The 23860-nt window shown below is 41.9% G+C and overlaps 1 protein-coding gene across 2 annotated transcripts in view; it reads left to right on the plus strand.

Moving 5' to 3' along the window:
* Nucleotides 1–21203, plus strand: part of WNT7A (Wnt family member 7A) — a 92145-nt gene extending 70942 nt beyond the window's left edge. For both annotated transcript variants that reach the window (XM_074198364.1, XM_074198365.1), the window contains exon 4: nucleotides 16324–21203. In XM_074198364.1, the coding sequence (XP_074054465.1) occupies nucleotides 16324–16803 (480 nt within the window). In that variant the 3' untranslated portion in view covers nucleotides 16804–21203. The remainder of the gene's footprint in view (nucleotides 1–16323) is intronic.
* The last annotated feature ends 2657 nt before the right edge of the window (nucleotides 21204–23860 follow it).

Below are 23860 nucleotides of genomic sequence, written 5' to 3' on the forward strand. Positions count from 1 at the left end.
CCCACCTCTCAGTCCCCACCCAATTCTTAGTTGGAAATGGGGAGGAAGGAGGGAGATAACTGAGGGTGGTTCCTAAAGCTGGCCTGGAAAGTAAAAGGACTCCACCAGAAACAGGAAAGATGATATTAGGAAACTGGCCTCTGGGAGCCTGCCTCCGGTGGGCTGAGGGTGGGGGTGGGGGCAGGATGGAAGCTGATCCCAGCTCCCAGGATGGCTAAACTGGTCACTGGGATACCAGCTTCTTTTCTCCAGATATGTAATAGAAAAGAGGATTTGGATCCTTTGGGAAGGAGGGAGGGGCTGAATTCTGATTTGGGAGCCATTTGGCCTTTGTAGGAGAAAAGAAATGAGGGGTCAGGACTGGGAGGATTAAAAACTCCCCTCTTACAACTGGCCAGCTCTACCAATGCCTCCACTCATTCATTAATTCATTTATTCGACAAATAATGATTGAATGTCTTTGGTATGTAAAACCTTGAGCTAGGTGCTGAGGGGACCACAAAGATAGACCATGATTCAACTTTGGTCAAGGACAGAGAAATGCTTCTTGGACTATTTTCCTTTGGGCTTTTCAGAAACAGTCATTGGCCAAGATCAGTGAAAACTCAAGGGGATAAGGATTCTTAAGGCTGGACATGCCATTTGGCTAAATGGGATCTCAAGGCCAGAACTTAGTTACTAAGGTGTCTAAAAAAGGCTACCTAACCTATGATTGCTACCAGAGTTAAGACTCTAGCTCGGCAGAAGAGGCAACAGAGAAAGGACCTGAGGGGCCAAAAGTGGGGTCGGGGTGGGGGATGGATGGGAATCCCCAGTCATTAAGACAAAAGCCCCCAAACTCCCATGATCTGAAAGATCCAGTCTAGTCACTGTGTGGATTGATTCAGTAGATAATGGCTTAGTTCCCCAACTGTAGATGGCATTTTCCTTTGGAGGATTCTCTTAGGGTACCCCCAGGAGATGATCCAGGCCTTTGGTGCCCGAAGAGAACTGGTCTGGGCTTCTGTAAATCATTTGGGGGCAAGGAGAGGCTCTACCCAAAACCTCACAATTTCCTGGCTTCCCTATACCAGCAACTAAGACTTCTGTGATAACTGAGAGATTTACCTCAAATTCAACTTAATTCACTGCCTTTCACTAAGATTTTTGCTAAGCAGCTACTATCCTCTGGACTAGACCATTTGAACCCTGAAAGACAAATACTCTGACCTTAAGAAGTTTAAAATCTCACTGAGGCTAGAAGATGGGCATAAACGAAAGTTACATTTCCATAAAAGAACGGTCCATAGTTCCTTCCTCTGAACCATTTGTAAAAGAACTTCATTGGCCCAAATCACCTTGTCTAAGGCTCTTTCTGTTTCTAACCCTTGTATCCTATCAAAAGTGCAATGCAGACAGCTAGATGGTGTAGTGGATAGTGTAGGTCCTGGAGTCAGGAAGACCTGAGTTCAGATTCAGCCTCAGACGTTTACTGGTTGTTGACCTTTGTAAAATGGGAATAATAATAATAATAATAATAATAATAATAATAATAGTTTTTACCTCCCAGAATTGTTAGGAGGATCCAATGAGATAATTGTAAAGTACTTTTTATAGTGTCTGTTGTGGTTGTTGCTACTGACGGAGAGAAAGAATAGAGAAATTCGACTTTCTTTAGGAGGTGGGTTGAATTTGGATGGCGGAAGAGGAAGGGAAAAAGAAGGAACAGAGAAGAGAGTATATGAGCAAGAGTTGGGGGGCACTATCAGTGTGGAGAGTCTGGGGATTAGTGAGGACGGATGATCTGGCTGGAGCCGTAAATGTACACCCTGGGGAGTTGTGGGAGCCACATTTGGATGGGTGGGGTGAGACAAGCCTGGGAGGGCCTTGAATGCCAGACAGACTAGTTAGGATTTGATCTTTCTAGGTGGTGGGGGGGTGGGGTGGGAGTCAGTGGATGTTTTCCAGCAGGCGACTGGCATGATGAAACTTGAACTTCCGAAGAGGACAGATTTGGGCCATGAGGTTTTCATTCTCTAGTTGGTGTTGAAACCGACAACAACGTCATCCTCCCTGCAGACGCCGGACAGACAGACCTGAAGCAAAGCTGTGTGACTTGGGGCAATTTCTCTTGCATTCCAACCACCATGTTTGGGGATAGTCGCCCATTCCCACATCAGCCAAACAGGAATATTCAACAGAAGCCACAAAGTACAAGACGACTAGAAGAATGTGACTAGAAAGAAAAACTTGAACTATTCACTGAAGAATTCTGCCCCCCCCACGTTTCTTTCATCTGAATTATCCAGAAGGAATACACCTGCATCTGAATGAGATGCAGCTCTGTGTGGGGAGGGATTGACACTCAAAGCCCTGGGACAGGTAGGATAATGATAAGAGCAACTCCCATTTCTGGGGCATTTTCCAGCTTCACAAACTCTTTCCCCCAGAGAGCAGGAAGAGCCGGGAAGACTGAGGTCTAAAGCAATCTGTCCAAACTTGGAATGTCCACTCAGATCTTCTGACCAGGACTTGGTTGCCCCAAGTCTGAGAATATGTTTGTCCTTCATTTTCAGGGAAGACCATGACATCAGGAGGTGATGCCATGACTGGCACATGAACTGGATTTGAGTGAGGGGGGTGCTGTACTACACCAGCCTCACTATCTTCTCAGGAGCCATCTAGGTGGCCAGATATGAATCAGGATGATTGGAGATGGCCATGGATGTGAGACAATCAGGGTTAAGTGACTTTGACCAAGGTCACACAATTCCCACATGCAAGTGAGAGCAGCCCAATGACACATGCTTGTGACCTGAGCAAGGTCATGTCCACTGGACTGTGGCCCAGGGGATCACTGCTTAGATGCAGGGAAGGGTGGTGGAAAAAGTACTAAAGACCAACAAAACCTCCCAAGTTTGAGTTGTGTCTGCATTAGTTACTACTTCTGTAAGTTGGGGCAAGAGCTTTAGTTTCTTCAGTCATAAAATCAAAAGACTTTAATCATCTGAAGTTGCTTCCAAATCAAAATCTGTGATCCTAGGACAAACCATTTCCTGGGTTAGTGCCTTGGTTTTCCTATCTGAAAAATGAAGAAGTTGGACATTTTCCAAAACTAAGTGGCAGAGGTGTTTAGCTATTGGTTTTTCCCAAGGGTCCCTAACCACTGCAGCCTTGGTAGTTCATTCTTGACTTGAGTGCATTCTTGACTTTGCCTTGGGGCCCATATCCATCTTTGAGGCTGACATTTCCATGGTCCAAAGCAGTAATATCTAGGTCTTTCCTAGATTATTGCAGGTCTCCAAATCCTTGCAGTTTAGCCTGGTCATCTATAGTCTTTTTTCCAATGTTATTTTTTTTCCTTCTGGCAAAAGTACAAAGTCTTTTTACTGATCCCAAGTCTCTCATAAAAAGCAAAGGTTCATTTTTTTCTATGCTAACATTTAACCATTTTGCTAGAGCCTTACTACTTTCCAAAGAATGAAAGTGTATCTGATACAGAGGACAATGCAAGGAGCGTGGTGGGTGTGAGCAGGTTGTGGTCCATAGCCCCACAAGGAAGTCAGAAGAACAGGATGGCATCAAGGGATTGTACAACAGGAAAAGAAGTGGACAACCAGAGTGGTCCCTTGGTACCCTCAAGAAAGTCAGGTCTCTGGCAAGTTGGGCAGATCCCACAAGGTAGACTTTTTGGAAGAACTTCATAGAATGGAAAGGTGGGGATAGATTGTTATCTGCAAGACTCAAGAAATTTTGTGGGGCAAATACTCAAATTGTGAGATCATAGTTCTGGTCTAGATGAGTATTTAAAGATGACCACCTTTCTTCTCTGGACTTCATTTTCTTTAACTGTAAGATGAGGGGTTTGGATCCCTCTGAATCCTATGATCCTCTGATTCTCTCAGATACAGCCAAATCTGGTCATAGTTAATCCACTCAGAACTACCCTCCCCACATCTGGTCATCCAATCAATTGGGACTCCTCCCTTCACTCCCCTTTTCCTCAACTTTCTTCTTTACTGTCTGACCTGCCATCAGGCCCCTAACAATCAACATGTCCAATGGTTGGATAGTGATGACCATTATCTTCCTTATTACCCCATTGTTGGTGGCTGGATTAAATGACTTGGAATAAAGAAATCAGAGTCTCAGCCCTGTGTGACACAAGCCAAGCCAATTGATCTCATGTTATTCTGATGTTCCTGAGTATAGATAGCAGACAGTGACTCTTAGGAGAAAAAGAATAGCAATCCATTATATTTATCATTGTCTTCATCACCAGCATCATCATTTGCAAAATATCATGGGTCAGGAAGTCCTAGGTTCAAGTCTCAATTGGCTGTATGACTATGGGAGAGACACTTAACCTCTCTGTTCTCTAGGCAATTCTCTAGGATTATAGATTCAGGAAAGATGTCAATTCATATTGGTGGAGGAGTTTTCCTGCTTACAGTTGAGGTTTGGAGTTATCTCTCAGCAGTGTTTAAGAATCTTATTCCCATACCTTCCCAAACTGTGGTTATTGATTACCAAACCCAATGGGACTATATCCCTTTTAGCCTCTTGCTAGAGCTGTTATGAAGTATTTGACATGTATTCTCCTAGCTCTGCTCCTGACCCAGTGGAAGTTGGAATGCTACAAAGGGGAAAGTCTGATGTGGTGGGTAAATCACTGGACCTGTAGTCGAGATCTTTGAGTACAAATCCTGCCTTAGATATTTACTAGTTGTGTTATCCCAGGGCAAGTCACTTAGCATCAGTTTTCTCATCTGTGAGATAAATAGGTTGAACACCATTAAGAACTCAAAATCTCTACAAGAACTGAGCTGTTCTTACTCAAATCCCTTGGTGAACAATGTCAGAAAGTAGGAACACAACCACATTCAATTATAAAACTATTTGACATGTAATCTGAGGCACAAAACCAATAAATTAAGGGGGAGATGATTAACCTTATAAAATGATTCTTCATCTCCCAGATGAGCTCAGAGATCCTAGAGCTAGAGATGACCTCAGAGGCTACACTGTTTGATTGAACCCCTCTCATTTTATAGATCTTGAAGAAATTGAGGCTCAGAGAGGTTGTGCCATGTCCAAGGTCTCACAATTAGTGTCAGAAGCAAGACTTTGAACCCAGTTCCTCTGAGACCAGATATCTCCCTCTCTTTCAAATCTCTTTAAATAATGGTTTTCCTAAGCATTCCAATCAGTTTAATTCAGTAAACATTTAATTGCCTCTTATGTCTCTCTACTAAGTGCAGGGGAATACAAAAAGGGCCAAAACACAGTCCCTGCCCTTTGAGGAACTTACAGTCTAATAACAAGCAAAGGAATATATATACAAAGCAAGTTATATACAAAACAAATGGGAAGTAAGAGGGGGAAAGTTCTACAACTGAGAGGAATCAGGGAAAATATTTGAGGACCAACAGTGGTCTGGTGTAGAATGCATACTGGAGTTTAAGTTGGGAGACCTGGGTTTGTATTTGGGCTCTCATATTAGCTGAGTGTGGACAAGTTGTTTGGCTGCCCAGAGCCTCAGTTTCCCCTTCTGTTAAATTGTAGAATGCTAAGAATATTCATAGCACTGTGAGAAAAAGTGCTTTATGAATCTTAAAGTATCTTTGCGTTTCTTTTGACCAGAAGCCTCTCCCAGTCCTCCTTAATGTTTGTACCTTCTCTATACACTGCCCCCAGTTTATCCTCTTTATACCTTATTTTTGCAGAGTTGTTTGCAAATTGTCTCCCCCATTAGTCTTTGAACTTCTTGAGAGTAGGGGCTTTTTTTTTTAACCTTTCTTTTTTGCCCCAGAGCTTAACATGGAGCTTGGAAATGGTAGGCGTTTAATAAATGCTTGTTAACTGTCTGGCTCTTTGCCAAAGGTTCTGGGTATAGGGGTGGGCTGAGCAGCAAAGATAATTTTAAAACTCAAGTGTGTGCTCATTTCTAAACCAGCCTGGGTACTGAATCTGAAATGAAAACGCATGTGTACTGTAAGGCAGAATTTAATTTGCATGAATCTGATTTCCCCAGAACTTGATAGCCCTGTGGCTATTGTGGAAAGTGAGGGCTCCAAGGGCACTCTAACCCAAGGATGCGCCTCAAACTGGTAGAGTCATCCCCCCACCCCCACCTTCCTTCCAATTCAGGATCACTTCTATTTCTCTGCTTTGGTACATCCAACTCACTGGTTAGACTCTGAAAGACTGGCTGCTGAGAAGAAGGAGCAAACCAACCCAAGTGTGATAGTATCTATTCTGGGGATGAGCCAGGAAATCAATTTGCAGCCAAGTGTTTCTCAAGGCCCCTCCTCAGTTCTCAGTGGAGAGGATGCCTGGGGCTCACTCCGGTATATTGTTGGTACTCCCTAGGTGAAATGTCAAGGGGAGGACAGTTTCCTTCTTCCTTCCAAGGGTGTGAAAGCTCCCTCCTTCCACTTCCTCTGTTCCTGGGCTTGGGCAGAAGTGGATAGGGAGGTGGGGAGTTGAGTTCAGGTATACCATTAAATATAGAGTCATGGAATTAAAAAAATTTTTTTTGCAAGGCAATGGGGGTAAATGACTTGCCCAAGGTCACACAGCTAAGTCTAAAGTGTCTGAGGTCACATTAGAACTCAGGTCAGTGTTCTATCCACCATGCCACCTAGCTGCCCCCTAGTCATGGAATTTTTCAGGACTAGAAGGAACCTTGAGTTTTTAGACTGACTCCTTCATTTTACAGATGGTGAAACTGAGGCTTAGAATGGTAATAACACTTCTAATGTTAAATAGTGAATAGCAGAGATGGAATGAGAACCTTGATCCTCTGACTCTGAGGCCACCACTAAACACTTCTGTATGTTCTTCACCACATATAAGTGAACCAAACTGAGAGTGGGGATGAGATAAAGGAGATAAAGACCTGTATTTGTCTCAGGTAGTAGGTGAGATGTAGACGTGGGGCAAAACATCGACCCATGTGAGCAGAAGGGAAGCAAAAAAGTGAACCAGTTGTGGGGCCAGGCCTGGAAGCTGGTAGTCAGCATGGAGGGGAGGCTCATCCCATTTCTAAAGATCAGAATGTGGCATTTTGCCCCAAATCCAGGTAGGGAAGAAGGCAGTTGGAAATCAGGTGCCCAGGTAAGAATCATTTACAGGTGAGACAATAGAAGCTCAAGCAAGTGAAGTTACTTATCCACACATGAATTAAGGGGGAAGAGCAAGGACTTGAATAATAGAGCAACTAGGGAACCTAGAGGTAATTTATTTTAATCTCTTCATTTTACAGATGAAGAAACTGAGGCTCAGAGAGGCTATGACTTGATGTTTAGAAGCTACGTGACCTGGGGCAAAGAACCCTTTCTGTTCCTCCCTTCTTTCATCTATTGATGAAGTATTGTTGTGAGGGTCAAATGAATTATTATATTAAAATACTTTGCAAACAAACCTTAAAGCACTAAATCGATGCTAGCTGTTAATTATTATTCTCATCATCATCATTGTTGTTGTTTGGGTTGTTGTTACTATTACCAAGGTCTTACAAGTAGTAAGCACTGGAGCTGAGACTTGAAGCCGGGATTTCGAAGTTCAAATTCTTCGTTCTTTCCTCCTCACCCAGTGTTAGGAGAGGCCAGAAGATTGAACTACAGGTGTGGGCTACCTTAACCATAGTGCGAAAAGAACAAAAAGAAATAATCTGATGTTATGCCAACCCTTTGTCTGAACCCAAGACACCTGACTATTCTCTACAAAAGGAAGAAGCAGTGTGGTATGGAAGTCGAAGCGATGCACTTTTAGTTGGCACAGCCTTGGTTCAGATCCTGCCTCCCATACCGTGCCCACTGAGAGCCAGGGGCTTTGCTAAGCACTGGGGAGCAATAGAAAGGCTGATTTATTTCTGGGTAGCATTGAGCAAGTCAGATCTCCTGGTTATCCCTCTCCTTTAAATTCTTTACAAATAGGGTGTACTTGGGGAGGCTAGGCGGTGCCGTGGATGGAGCACCAGCCCTGGAGTCAGGAGGCCCTGAGTTCAAATCCGCCCTCAGACATTTAATAATTCCCTAGTTGTGTGGCCTTGGGCAAGCCACTTAACCCCATTGCCTTGCAAAGAAAAAGGGTGTACTTTTTTGGAGAGAGTTGTTGCCCTTGTAGCTGACCTGGATCTTGTGAAAAAAGATAAGGATGAGCATGTTCATCATCATCATGATACAGGCTTATGATTCCTAAGGGTTCTTATGGGTTTTCTTTCACTTGACCACAATCATCCTCAAAGGGAGGAAGCTACAAGAATTATTGTCCCCATTGTTTGGAGGATGAAACTGAGTTCAGGCAGAAGTGACTTAACCAAAGTCATACTTCCTCACTAGTAATTGGCCACAGAACCAAGACGTAAATTCAGCTCTTCCCACTCCCAAGTGTGAGGGATTTTCTGCTATACATCACTGACTTTCACCTTGGATGGAGTGGACAGAGCAGAGGAGTCCCAGATGATGGGGGCACCAGTGCAACTGAGCCCAGAAATTTCCCAGGTGGATGAAACACATTTAAAAACATTTTTTTTTATTTATTTAAGGCAATGGGGTTAAGTGGCTTGGCCAAGGCCACACAGCTAGGCAATTATTAAGGGTCTGAGTCCGGATTTGAATTCAGGTTCTTCTGACTCCTGGGCCAGTGCTCTATTCACTACACCACCTAGCTGGCCTCTGCACTTACTTTTTTGAGCCTATTCAATGGCTTTTTTTTGGGCGGGGGGAATCATGAAGACAGAACGTGGCTTAGCATGAGATTTGTTTTTGGACCACTTCCCTCCTCTGCTCCTTTGATCCACAGGAGGTCCTGGGGAGGAGCCTGCTGAGTGACCGGACCTGGTCCTGGCTTAGATTATATCCCAATGAGATCCCCAAAGCATAGTTTGCAGGATTAGGGCTGGGGAAGCTGATGTGATTATAGTGCCCATCACTCTGTTTTCTCTGAAATGCCTTCTACATGTTCATCATGGCAACAAAGGGAGGAGGCTGCTTTGCTGGAGTGGGGCATGGGGAAAGGAGGGGGGATGGAGTTCGCCACCCAAGTTCAATGACAGTAGATTAGGATCCAGGGATTAGCAGTTAATAAATAGGCAATTTGTCTTTTGACAGGGATCAGTAAAATCACTGACCTTACTCAGAATGACATTGGAGAGTCAGCATGACACAGTGGATGCAGAGATGTCCTGGAAGCCAGGAAGAGGGAGGTTCAAGTCTTTCCTCTGAAATGCTGGGGAGCTAATTTATCCTTTTGGCTCTTCAGGCATCTCTAGTACTGTATGTGGCAGAGAAGATGAAGAGGGAGTCGACCCTTGTTAAAGACCTCATGAGCTAATAGCTCTCTTCCCTGTTCCTGTCTGTAGAATCATTGACATAAAGCACTTTTATACTTATTCAGAAGATGGAGGAGTCCAGTCTTTAAGAGGATTCCATTAAGTTGAACAGCAACCTAAGTTTTGATAAAATTATTATTCCTCCCCTCATGGAACTTAAAATCTAATAAGGAAATATGACATAAACACAATAATAACACTTTTTAAAAAAATCAGACCTCTGCTTTCTTTGGTGTAGTGATTCTCCTGAGGAACTTCTTCTACCAGTACAGATAGGCACATTTTCTGTAATTAAGAGTCTTGGAGAGTTGCCTGGGGGCACTGGAAAGTTTTATGATTCACTTAGCGTTTCCCACAACCTATATGTGCCTCAGAGAGGACTTGAACCCATGTTTTTGTTTTTGTCTGTCAGCTCTTTATAGATTGTGCTCTGCTATCTTTCATTTAAAACAAAATAAGACACAGTTTAATTCAGCAGATACCTATTTTTCTTTAGCTTTTTTTTGCAAGGCAGTGGGGTTAAGTGGCTTGCCCAAGGCCACACAGCTAGGTAATTATTAAGTGTCTGAGGTAGGATTTGAACTCAGGCACTCCTGACTCCAGGGCCGGTGCTCTATCTGATGTGCCACCTAGCCACCCCCAGCAGATACTTATTCAGCAGATATTTATTTTATTGTTGTTGTCTGGTTGTTTTTTGGTCACGTCCACTAGATTGTTTTTTTTTTTTTTGGCAAAGATACTGGAGTGGTTGCCATTTTCTTCTCCAGCTCCTTTTATAGATGAGGCAATTGAAGCAAATTGAATTAAATGACTTGTGCAGGGGCACATATCTAATATCTGAGATTGGATTTGAACTCAGAAAGGGGTGTCTTCCTGATGTCAGGCACTTTATCAGATGTGGCACCTAGAAGCAGTGAGGTCCTTTTACTAGCCCTTTGTACAGGAATGCAAAAATAGATAAGACATGCCATAGATAGCACTCTTAAGGAGGTTATATATACCAAAAAAAAATAATAAAGGCATAAGATGGGTCCAAGGCAAGGGCTCTGTGAAATGAAAACATCATCTTAAGTTAACCTGTGGAAGTCTCTAATTCAGTAAAAAGAAGTACTCACGTTTTTACAGTAATTTTGAAATATTATCTAGCTTGATTCCCAGAATAAGACCATGTACACCCCTTGAGGGCAAGGACTGATTTTTGTTTGTGCGTGTTTTTGTATCTCTGATAGACCTAGCACAATACTTTTCACATAATAGATAATCAGTTATTAATTATATTATTTTATTAATATTAATTAATAATTATATTAATAATAACTCCCTGTGTAGTTGAGTTGAATGGTGTCTTGAGGTAGGCAGTGCCAATATTAATATACCTGACACCTCCAATCTAGTCCCACTCTATGTGGAGATGATCTGGGTTCTTGCGCCAGTATATACAAGCTTGTTAAGGTAGAGCAGAAGACTTTGGACCCAGCAACTGACTCCCATAGTGCAGTGGAGGGGGGAAGCATAGATTCAGGAGTCTGAGAACCTGGATTATCCTCTCTTGGAGGCCTCTGACCTTTGTAACCTTGGGCCAGCTGCTCAGCACTTTGACCCTGACTTTTCTCATCTGTAAAAAATAGGGAGGTGAACCTGATGGCCTTGGAGGCCTCCTCCAGCTTTAAATTTATGATCCTATGATCAAGCCCAGCTAAATCTGGAAAGAGGAAGGATTAGATAGTGGAAAAGAAAGAAGAAGTGGAGTTAGAAAACCTTGGTTGGAATAGTGACTTTTTACCACCTGTAGGATGATGGGTAAGTCATTACTTCTCTGCCTCACATAATTTCTCATCTACAAAATGGGATGAATGAGTTTGGTGATCTCTAAAGACCGCCCCCCCCATCCCTAAATGCTATCATTATCATCAGAAGAAAGGTAGTCACAAAGAGATGGATTTATTTGGGCCACAGCAACTCATAAAGTGTCTGATGGGGAAAGGAGTTGTGATCAGCATCAGTGGAGGGAATAGTCATATTGATGAAATTATAGATCTTTTTTCCTGAAATAATGCCATCAGCCAATCAGCAGATAGATATTCATTAAATATTTACTATGTTGGTATTATGGACTAAGTACTATACCAGGCCCTGGGACAAGCTCAAGGAATGAAATAATACTTACTATCAAGGGACTTATATTCTAAATGGGGAGGTAACACATATGCATAGGTATATGAAAATGCAAATGTACATATGCATGCATAGGTATGTATGTGTAGATATGTTTGTACATGTATCATATGTTCAATATCTTATATGTTTCTACATGTATATTTGTGTGTGTAGCACAAATGAAAATTAATAAATACAAACATATAAAAGTTGTTAAATACAAGGAAGTTTATGATGTACATGCAGTTAGGGTTTCACATAGTCGATGGTATTGGCTTGAAGTTTGTCTTAAAAGAAGAGAGAGATAAAGCAGAGGTTAGGAAGAGGTCCATTCCAGACATGTGCGATGATTAGTGCAAAGGTGTGAAGATGCAAGGTTGAGTATTATGTGAGAGGATGGATCATAGAAACGATCACTGGGTCAGTTCGCCCAGTTCACAGAAAGCAGAATGGGGAGAAAAGTTCAATGTCTGGAAAGGTAGTTTGGTGCTAGATTGGGTAGGGCATTTTAAGCCTAGAGGCAATGAGGAAGTCATTCAAATTAATTGAATAGGGGAATTACATGGTCAGATCTGTGCCTATGGAAAATTATTTTCATAGTATTTTGTAGGCTAAACTGGAATGGGAGAGATTTAAGGCAGAAAGACCAATTAGGAGAATGTTGTAATAATCTAGATGAAAGGTCTTGAACTCAGGTGTGAATAGAGAGATGCAGGTGGATATAAAAATGGCAAAACTGGGCAACTGATTTGGATATGTAGGGTGAGGGAGAGGGTCAGGAGGACAAGAGCAGGCCTAAACTGTGAACCTGGGAGCCTGGAAGGAAGCAGGTAAGTTTAGAATATAGGCCAGATTAGGGGTGGCTAGGTGGCGCAGTGGACAGAGCACCAGCCCTGGAGTCAGGAGTACCTGAGTTCAAATCCGACCCCAGACACTTAATAATTACCTAGCTGTGTGGCCTTGGGCAAGCCACTTAACCCCATTGCCTTGCAAAAAAAAAAAAAAGACTATAGGCCAGATTGGAGGAAAAGTTATGGACATGTTGAATTTAGGTTGGATGTCTGGCTTGAAACTCTACTATGTATTTAATTGGTGTTGGTGAAACTAAGGTTGGATGTATAGATCTTGGAATCATCTCCATAAAGATAACAGTTAAAGCCATGAGAGCTGATGGGAAAGAGTAGAGTGAGAAGAGAAGAGAGTATCCAGGAGGAGGGAGGCGAGTTTAAATGGAGTAAATAGATAGAGAAGGATTAGGACTGAGAAAAGATCAGATTTATCAAGTAAAAGATAAATCATAAATCCACTATGTTGTACTAAAGAAACACCAATTAACCAGAACTCAACTGACCAGCATCTTTTTTTTTTAAGTGCAAGGTAGAACTTTTTAAATAATTTTCATTCTTAAGTATACAACATCTGAGGGGCAGATATGGAGGAGAGGAGGGGAAGAGATATTATTATAAAATATCACATTTATTGCTACATTACTATTATATATAAGACAGTTCTCAAAATCTATTTTAAAAATTTAGAATTATTTAAAAATTCCAAATAATCCAGAATCCAAGTGTTTTGACACTTGTATAAAATTACTTTTTTTAAAATGAGAAACAAGACAAAATCCAGTCATCTTGAGGCAGAGATACAATTTCCCCCTAATTGTGACTTACCCTCCCCACCTCACCAATAATTTTTCTTCTTTTTTGCTGGGTTAGGAATATATATGTGCCTCTGTGTGTATAGACACACACACACACATTAAATAGTTCAAAACTATAAAGTTCAAAACTCTCTGATTTAAGCATTACAGGCAGGCAACATCAATACAACTGGGAGCATATCAAACAGAACAAAAATATATGCTCTCCTTCCCCAACAAAAGATAATGGAAGAAAAAAATCCACAAACAAAAGCAAAGAAGAAACACCACTAGTTTCTCAATTTTCCTCTCCCCAGTTTCTCTCTTGGGACCTGGGGCTCCCCCCAAATTCATAGTAACATCATCTTTAATGACCATATTTCCCTATGTATAAGACACACCTTATTTGGGGGGCTTGAAATTTGAAAAAAATATATTTCATAAAGTTATTGAACTCAAGTTTTATTCATCATCAAATTCATACAACTCCTCATCACTGTCAAAACTCCCATCCATTGACTTGTCCTCATCTGTGATTGATAATGAATCACTGTCTTCATATATTGCCTCGTCCTCAGTTCCATCTATGGCATTTGAAATGCCATACTTCTTAAATGAGTTGACAGTGATCTCAATCTTGATAGTATCCCAGGATCTTTTCACCCAGGTACTAACTTCTGTAGTTGGTTTCTTCACCCTTCCCGCTGGTGTCAAATTGTCCCCAGAAGACTTCAGCACGATTTCCATTCACTTTTGCAAACTTGATCACTTTGAACTTGAATTCAACATTGGACGAAAATCTTTTCTGAGCCATTTCTGGGCAGAACGTGGCAAACTGTCACTGAATAACCTGGCACCATGCAAAACAACAATTGTAAAGACAATAAGCTTGAAAAAGTGAGAAATGCAAGTAAAAAAAAATCTACAACCAATGTCTAAGATGCTCCCAATTTTTAGACCCCAACTTTTTGAAAAAGGATATGTCTTATACATGGGGAAATGCAGAAGGTGGATTCCTTCCCTGCTCCCCACTGTTATTGCTCAATGTTATGTGTTGAGAACTTGATGGATGCTGAGGTCCTTTCTACTTTTGATATTCTCTCTATATCACTCACCTTTGCATTGATGGTACTAGGAGCCTACAAATTCATCTACATACTTTACTGATGAAATTAGGGATGTTGGACTTGGAGTTTTCAACAACGATTGAGCTTTAAAAAAGGGTTCTCTGGCTATCCAAATTAATCAGAATTTTAAATTAACCTGAGCTATTTCCTGACCATTCCATTTATCTGAGAGTCTGTTAGGTGGCACAATAGATAGAAGGCTGGGCCTGGAGTCAGAAACACACATCTTCCTGAATTCAAATCTGGCCTCAGACACTTGCTAACTATAAGACTCTGGGTCAGTCACTTAACTATCTTTGTCTCAGTTTCCTCATCTGTAAAATAAACTGGAGAAGGAAATGGCAAAGAACTCAAGAATTTTTGCCAGGAAAACCTCAAATGGGTTCATGAAGAGTTGGATATGACTGAAACAACTCATCAACAACTACTGTGATTTGATGCTAGATATTTGGGTTTAAAAATGAATATGGCATAAGGTCAAGTGGTCTAATGGAAAGAACTCTAGATTTGGCTCTTAGAAATTGATTCAAATCTCAGTTCTGCCACTTACTATGTGTGTGGCCTTGATTAAATATCTTTACCCCTCCAGGCTTCATTTTCCTTATCTGTAAAGTTGAAGGGTTGAACCAGAGCAGAGGGTCTTCATATTTTTGCAGCTTGTGTATTCCTTTGACAGTTTTAGAATAACATTTTAAATGCATAAAATAAAATATACAGGATTATAAAGGAAACCAATTATATTGAAATAGTGATCAATTTTTTTTTAAAAAACAAGAAGTTAAGGTGAAATCTTAACAAACAGGTTAAGAAACTGGACTAGATGATGTGAAAAGTCTTTTAGTTTGAAATTCTATGGTTCTATAATGCTACACTCTTGTTGAGAGCATGTTCTGTCCTTTGTTTCTTTTTTGTGCTCTTCACATTCAGGAGGCACTTAATATCTAATATTTATTTACTGACTGGACTGAATGTGGCCCTTTTCAGCCATGGATCCCATACTTTTGAAAGTTTCACAGAAAAGGTCTGAAAATAAGGGAAAGTTTCAGCTCATCCCTGCCCAGAGGAAGAGTAATGGATTAACTGACATATACAGATTCTTTCTAGACAAAGATTTCTCTGATAGTATCCAAAAGCAGAATGCAACTGGCCCCAATCTGTTCTAAGACCCAACCCACACAACCTTGTTATCAACTAACTGTGAAACTCAGACTTTTCACTTTAAAATCTCTGTGCCTTAGTTTCTCTGCTTGTGGATTGGTATAGATCATTAACCTCTCACTCCCCTAGGGCCTTTCTAGCCCTAACATTCTAAGTTCTTGAGTACTTGCTACTCTGATAGTCTCTGTTCCAAGGTTTACTATGCTTTATCCCTCTGAGTTCTCATACCTGTAAATAGTGCTCTTAGAATATACTCAGAATTCAAAGAGGGTGAAAAGTCTCTATGAAGTGGGAGGGGAGGGAATGATTACATGTGTGGGATGACGATCTAGTCTCATCACTTCATGTGAACGATTCTGTGTTGTTTCTTTCTCTGTCTCTACCTCCCCCTTCTTTCTCTCTTTCTCTCTCCCTCCAACCTTCCTTCCTTGCTCCTCTTTCTCTCTCCTGTCTCTCTCTTCTTTCCCTTCCTACTCTCTCCCCTTCTTTCCCCCTCTCACTCTTCCTTCCCCTTCCTCCTTCCTCTTCTCCCTCCTTCTCCCTTCCTATCCTCCCTCTTTGTCTCTTTCCTCATCATCTTCTTTCCTCTTCCCCTCTCTCTTTCCCTTCATCTTCCCTTTTTCCTTTATCTCTCTCTCTCCCTTTTTCTCATTTCTCTCTCCCTCTCTCCCCTTCTTTCCTCTCTCTCCTGTTTGTCTTCCCTTTCTTTGTCTCTCTGTCTCTCTCTTTCTGTCTCTCTATCCTCTTCTCCCTCTCCCCTCTCCCCTATCCTCTTCTCTCTTCCCCCTTCTTCTTGTCTCTCTCCCTTTCTCCCTCCCTTTCCTCTTTCTCTCTCCCTCTCTCCCTTCCTTCTTTCCTCCCTCTCTCCTCTCTCTCTCCTGTTCTCTTACCCCGCTGCCCCCTTTCCCTTTCTCTTCCTGCAGATCCTTGAAGAGAACATGAAACTGGAGTGTAAATGCCACGGCGTGTCAGGTTCCTGCACCACCAAAACCTGCTGGACCACACTGCCCAAGTTCCGGGAGCTGGGCTACATCCTGAAGGACAAGTACAATGAGGCGGTCCATGTGGAGCCGGTGCGGGCCAGCCGCAACAAGAGGCCTACCTTCCTCAAGATCAAGAAGCCCTTGTCCTACCGCAAGCCCATGGACACCGACCTGGTGTACATCGAGAAGTCACCCAACTACTGTGAGGAAGACCCAGCGACGGGCAGCGTGGGGACCCAAGGGCGCATGTGCAACAAGACGGCCCCCCAGGCCAGTGGCTGTGACCTCATGTGCTGTGGCCGAGGCTACAACACCCACCAATACGCGCGCGTGTGGCAGTGTAACTGCAAATTTCACTGGTGTTGTTATGTGAAGTGTAACACATGTAGCGAACGAACAGAAGTGTACACCTGTAAGTGAGTGGAGAGGCTTGGGGAGATGCTGGGGAACTGGGTGGGTGAGAGGGATGTGGATGGAAATGGGGGAGGGAATTAGTAACCACTGGGCCATCCTTCCATTCTCCCCCTTACCATCCCATTGCCTTTTGGAGAAAGGGAAAGGATGGAAAAAAAACCCAGGAAGATGTTTGCACATGATCAAGCCTGACCTTCTCCAGGCTAGCACCATGATCTACCGGGCCTCTTCCAACAAACCAACCTTGGGTCTTGGAGGATTTTCCTGGCTTCTCTTGGAGAAGCTGGGACATTCCCTGTTGGACCCAAGAGAAGAGCAGAGAGCAGCCAATTCTACCCTCTCCATAAGTATACTCTGGCCTCTAAGTCACTGGAATCACTTTGGGCCCAGGTGGCCTTAGGCAGACCACCAAACCAGGTCAGGCCAGGCTGCCATGACTCAAGGGGTCAACCTCCCCCTGGGAACAAATGGTTCGATCTGCACAGTGGACTGTTTGTTCACCAGGAATCAAACATGGCAAGAAGCACTGGAACTATGAGAAAATCTTTGCACAGGTGATCAGTACCCCAGTGTGATTATTCCTACAGAGTGCTATCCATCAGGTCCATTTTTGCCTCAGCACTCATGGAAATGCTTCCAGAAACTTTCCGCTGGTTTTCATCTCACTCTAGTCTCTTCAGCGAACCTTGCTATCGCTCCTGCTGCTGTACTTTGGCTAGAAATGATGGCCTTCCTTTGAGCTGCCATTTTTTTTTTTTAAGCAGGGACGTTAGGCGCCTGGGCTTACTAATAGCAATATTTAACAATTTATTCAGATAAAAAATAATATTAATTTATTTAATTAAAAGAACTCTACCACCACTGGAAAAGATTCTGCAATCAAAGTGGGCATCTTGCTTTCTTTGTGGAATAATTTTGTCAACTGGGCAAGAAACGATTGGAATTGTATATAGTTATTCTTTATGCAGATATTTCTACTAGTTGATTTCACAAGTTATTCCTTGCAGTCCTAGATGTTTAAGTATAAAAGCAGGCATCTTTTTACATATATATTATATATATTTTTTGCTGTTTGCTGCTAATTGTCTGGAAACTCAAGTTGGCATTGATCTTGAGATCGATCCCAGTACATACCTATGCCCTCTTTCCCCCGATCACCTGCTAGGTAAGACTCACCATCCTGAAAATCAAGTTTGAGATGCCTATACAAAGAATCAGAAATTAATTCCAGACAATTTCCATGTTTTGGAAAATGACCCATAGGATAAGAGAGTATATTTTGTAAGAGACTATTTTTATATGAATATTTTATTTATACTATGTTTGCCTGTATCATGCTATAACCTGTTCTACTTCTCAAACCAGGCAGCCATCACATTCTGTTTATCAGAGGAAGGTTGGTGAGATCTTGGAATGGAGGAAGATGGGGCTCAGGGCCCAACTGGGTCTCTTCCCCTCATTTCACACAAACCTTCTCTTGGGATCCAATTTGCCAAGCATGCAAAAGATCCTTCAGTCACATGGTTCAAAGGCGTGATCGGTATTAACGGGATACTCTCTGAACCCATTTGGAGGAAGAAAAAAAGCCAACCCCAACAAATTTAAGCTCCCTTCCCCTTGTGGCCTGGATCAGTCAACTGTGGTCCTGTGATTAGCAAAGGCAGTGGGTGTATTGGCCCTGAAATCCCCACATTGTGGGACTGTCACAATAGATTGGATCAGCCAAGATTATTAGGCTTGGACATTGTCAACCAGATGAAACACACACACACACACACACACACACACACACACACACAATTGCCTCCCACAGATAGAATCCTGTTTTAATGATGAAATGGGTTTGCAGAGATGCCTCTGAATCCTCCATCTTCTACCAACACTTTTTTTGAGGACTTTTCCAGAAGACACCAAAATCCCATCAAAAAAAATAAAACATTCAACCAATTCACCTTTGCATTTCTTAGGCTATTTATTACCAAGCAACTGCAGCCCCAAAGTGATCAGTGAACTGGTGGTTTGTAGAATGCACTGTCCAAGACTGCAAGTGCAAAACACCCAGAGCAAAGTGAGAAAAAGTAGGTTCTGTCTTCTCTCATTCTCTCCTGTCCCCCTTTTGCCTTTCCTACTCTTGGGGGACAGACAGAGAGAGAGGCACTCAGGAGCTAGCAAGGGAATATTTTTAAATCATGGAAACTCTTCTCTTCCTAACCTGGCCTAGATCTCCAGCTTCTCACTCCCCTCTCTCATTTGGGAGAGTGTATACATAGTACCATGAAAAGAACCTTGAATTTGTTGATATAGATTTGAATCCTGATTCTGCTGCTTAATTCTTGTGTAAGTTACCTTCCTTGAACCAATCACCTAACTAGTTCTCAGTTTCTTCATCTGGGGTTGTTCTTAACTATTTTTGTATCATGGCCCCCTTTGGTGAGCTGATAAAAAATTGGACCCCTTCATAGAATAAAGTTTTTAAATACATACAGTAAAATATAAGATTACCAAGAATGAAAAGTATATTCAAAAACTTTACAAGCTATATTTAAAAATGTAAGTTCATGGACCCCCAGGTTAAGAATGCCCAGATTAGATGATCTCTCATCTCCCTTATTTATAGCTTAAATCTTGTGTTTCCTAGAGGATTGGGTGCCAAATAACTGATGTGTCTCTATAGGTGGGTCTACTACTATATATGGCTCTATTTATTGTTTGTGTATAGGAACATATGATTTAGAGCTGATTGGGACCTAGAGTGGCCTGAACCAGATACAAATGTAATTGGGAGACATTTAACAAAATCAATAAAAATACAGTAGAACATAGATAATGTTATGTGGTTTTCTAAGTCAATATACTCCCACAAGTATCCTTATGTAGAATTTAGTCCCCACTTTCACCTCTTACCTCTTTCTGTTTTGTCTAACCCAACCCCATTGTTTGAAAGATGATACATGGAAGTCCAGAGAGAAATGATTGCCCAGGATGATAAAGGATTTCAACCAAGTCTACTGATTCCAAATCCATTGCTCCTTCCAGCACCCACCCTATCTGTGTTTGTGTATGTGTTGATGTAACCATTTGTCTCCATAGTCATTTTATCTTGTTTCTTTCTGCATCCGTTGTCCATGTGTTCCATATGTTTTTGTATGTTTGTCACTTATTTTTTTTCTACCTAGTGATGAACAAGTTGATGGAGATCATTGGTGTCCTGTTCTTTTTGTCTACTGGACTTTTCCTCTTGGAATTTGGGGACTCTTTCAAAGCCCTAATGGGGAAGGAACTGCCCTTAGAGTGAAAAAAGCTCTGGGAGGGAGGAGTAATTGGGTGGTTGGAGTTGCAGGGATCTTTCGAATTCACTCCTTGGGACTACCTATTGATCCAAGGTACCTCTTGGTGCTAGAGAAGGGTCATAATAGGAACGAGGCATGGGGTCCCCAAACAACATGCCTTTTCCAGGTCTGATCATATGATTAGGTGGGATTTCTAGGTAAACCTCTTCTTGAGAAACAAGAATTACACTCACATAGAGTGTAATTAGCCCCGAAGTCTGGCGTTCCTCTGCACACCTGCCACCTCCGCCCACCTAGTAGGCCTGCTTCCCTACTATTCAGCCCCAGGTGACCCCTATCAAATTGTCATTTACTTTCACAGTAGGGAGTCTCAGGGCCTCAGCTGAGCATATAATTAAAAGAATGAAAGTATTTTTGGTAATAGGAAAGTTGTTATCTTGTCAACTTGGTTATTTTCATGGGAAAACATCACAGGCAGCTCTTGCTTTGGGTTTGGCTTTGGAGACACATGGCAGACACTGCCCTCAGAAGCTATAAGCACATCAAGGAGGAAGACTGCTTCATCCTGTGCCCCTAAATGCAGAGCATGTCTCCTTGGAGTGGAGCCTTGAGCCTCTTCCCTTCCTCCTAACACCACACTCCCCTTCCTCCAACACACATATGGCCTCCCCCATCCTGAATGAGCTCATCTCTTCTTCCTTTGGAGTTAGGATTAGGGAGATAGATGTTCCATCTCTGCACAGATGATGACTGTCATCTTGGATCCTGGCCCTTGTTTGTGCCTGGGGCTTCAGTTTCCCCATCTGTAAAATGGGGGTAATAATAGTTACCTACCTCACAGGGCTGTTGTGAGGATTCCTTCATTAGTATTTGTATGGCACTTTTAAGCTGCAAAATGATGATGGGCGCTAAGTATTATTATAAGCTCCTTAAAAACACCCTTCTTCAACCACTTTTACTCACAGTAATAAACATTTGGATCTCTGTACAGTGAGTTTTCGATTTCCTTTTGTTACCTGAAAAAGTGACTTCTTTTCTCCCTGACTCCCCACCGTAGAACAAAAACACGAAACAAAAAATTGAAAAGGTCATCAATAAATATTTGGAAGTGGTTTCAAAAAGGTCCTCTGAAAGGACACAGTATGGTGGGAAATGCAAGAATACAAAGATCTGGGTTCTAGTCTTAATTTGTCCCTCCTTTGGAGTTACTTTGATCGATGATTCCCATCTGTGGGTCTCTCTCCATTATGCCGCCTTCTTTAAAAATGAAATTGTTGGATTAGAATTTGATTTCATCCACCTTGAACATTTTATGAAATTTTTATTAGGAAATTATTCACATGACCTTTTAGATATACCTCAACTGCCCAGATTTGACTTAACTCTAAACCCTAGAAAAATAAAGATTAAAGATGGAATGATTTTAAGGAAAGGCTCTTACCATGTGCCAGGAGGATGTGCATTCTGAGCACTTAAAGTAACCTCCTTTGAAGGATTGTTTAAAATTTTACAAATTTTAAAAGTACTTTAGAATGTGAGTGGTTCCTATTCCATTCAACAGACCAAGTTGAATTTAGAAAATGTCAATAAAAGATAAAGATGGTGGTATGAGCAAGCTATGAACCAAGGAAAAAATCTGAAAGGCTCCTTCTCCTGGGTCTACTCTAAGCTTGAAAAGAGAGAAAAGAGGTCTTGTTAGAGTTGTGGGAGTGTGTATAGATTCAAGCTGGAGAAATGCTAAGAAAGCCATCTCCTTCTTTGGATTAGGCCTAGTTCTGGTGAATGAAGTCGGAGAGCTGGAAGACCAAGTCATCTGACTTCATCATTTTATAGATGAAGAAAATGAGATCCAGATAAATAAAATAATGTATCTAAGATCTCTAAAGTGCTGTAATTTAAATTCACATCCTTTAATCCATCTCCAACACTACTTGTGTGATACAGGGTAATCCACTAACTCTTCTTGGACCCTAGTTTCTTCATCTGTAAACTCAGAGGGCTGACCTAGATGACTTTTGATGATGCCTCCAGTTCTAGAGTTTGCAACATACTGCTATGGCCATGTCATTATGCTGCCTTTGGGTAATCAAAGCTGACTAAGGGTGCTGGGGGAAGGATATATTGCTGTACTTTTGTGGGCTTGGGAGAAGGTACTAATCATTCATGAGAAGAGACAAATAGAATCTTGATATAGGCTTTCCCATGGCAGGACTTATTTAAGCCATTTCCTTCTTGGTTAAAGGCCCTATCTTTTTGGTGGCAAAACTGCCAAGTCAATTCCAATAGGGAAATGGTACATGAAGTAGTGGGACCACTCCATTGACAACAACTCCTCTCATGAACTTTGGTTTCATTCCCGGGTTAGATAAACCCAAGATTCCAGATTCACATTCTACTTTAGGAAGTCATGATTGAGTAGAGGCAGGAGCCTGTCATCTCCATAACAGAATTCAAGAGCCCCATTCTATTCTTGACACCCATTGGTAGACCCTCAGAGGAATCAGGGAAATCTAGTATATTAGATCCAGGAAGCAGATGACTTGGGAGGTGGATTAATACAGTGGAAAGAGGCATGACTCTGGAGTTAGAGGTTCTAGATTCAAATTCTGATATTTACTACTCATGTAACTTTGGACAAGTTCCTTGCCCTCAGTTTCCCCATCTGTAAAAAATGAGGGATTTGCACCAGATAGTCTATTCTGGTCCTAGATCCATGACCAGAAAGCTAAGGGTCTGAATTTTGCCTCTGTTCCTTAGACCTTGGACAAGTCAGTCTTTTTGGCTGATTGAGATACTCTTTAAGATCCCTTCTGGCTTTAAATTCTATGATTATCTTTATCAAATGAGGAAACATTTACAAATGAGGTCCCCAGTAGAGGGATCTTGGTTTTAGGGCTCCCAGATGCTAATGGCATAGAATAATAACAGCAGCATATACAGAGCATCTTAAGGTTTGCAAAGTACTTTACATATTATCTCATTTGATCCTCTCAACAACTCTGTGACTTGCTCAGGGTCAGACAGCTAAGTGTCTGATGCTATATTTGAATGCAGGTTTTCCTGACTGGAAGTCTATCACTATTCATTGTTCCCCCAAGCTACCAGAGATAATATTTGTAAAGTGCTTAGTATGGACAAAATGCTTAATATATTCCTCCCTCCCTCCCTCCCTCCCCATCCTCCCTTCCTTCTTTCCTCCCTCCCTTCCTCCCTTCCTCCCTCCCTTCCTCCCTTCCTCCCTTCCTCCCTCCCTTTTTTCCTTCCTTCCTTCCTTCCTTCCTTCCTTCCTTCCTTCCTTCCTTCCTTCCTTCCTTCCTTCCTTCCTTCCTTCCTTCCTTTCTTCCTTCCTCCCTCCCTCCCTCTCCCTCCCTGCTAACAACCACAGGAGATTGTTCCTATCTAAGGAGGACTGATGGAAATGAATGACAATACAATGACTAAGTCCTACCACCCACCACTCACACACCCCAGCTATTCTATGCTTGGAGATCATTAGAAAATATCTTATAGCAACAAGTGACATGTTTGTAGTAGGGCTTTTGACAGATGAAACACCTTCCACACAATAGCTCTGAATAAGTGTGATTGTCCCCAATTTAAAGAAGAGGAAAGTGAGGTTCTAAGAAAGGTCTTGAATTGTCCAACAACACTTAGCTAATTAAAATTTGAACATAGTTTTCTCCAAAGTGCAATCTCACTAACCTGCCCCCTCACCTCCATTTATACACTACTAATATTACTAGATCTGGGATTTCATGGGCAGTATCTTCTGC

This window comes from Macrotis lagotis, chromosome 8 (genome assembly GCF_037893015.1).
Source record: "Macrotis lagotis isolate mMagLag1 chromosome 8, bilby.v1.9.chrom.fasta, whole genome shotgun sequence".
Lineage (NCBI taxonomy): Eukaryota > Metazoa > Chordata > Mammalia > Peramelemorphia > Peramelidae > Macrotis > Macrotis lagotis.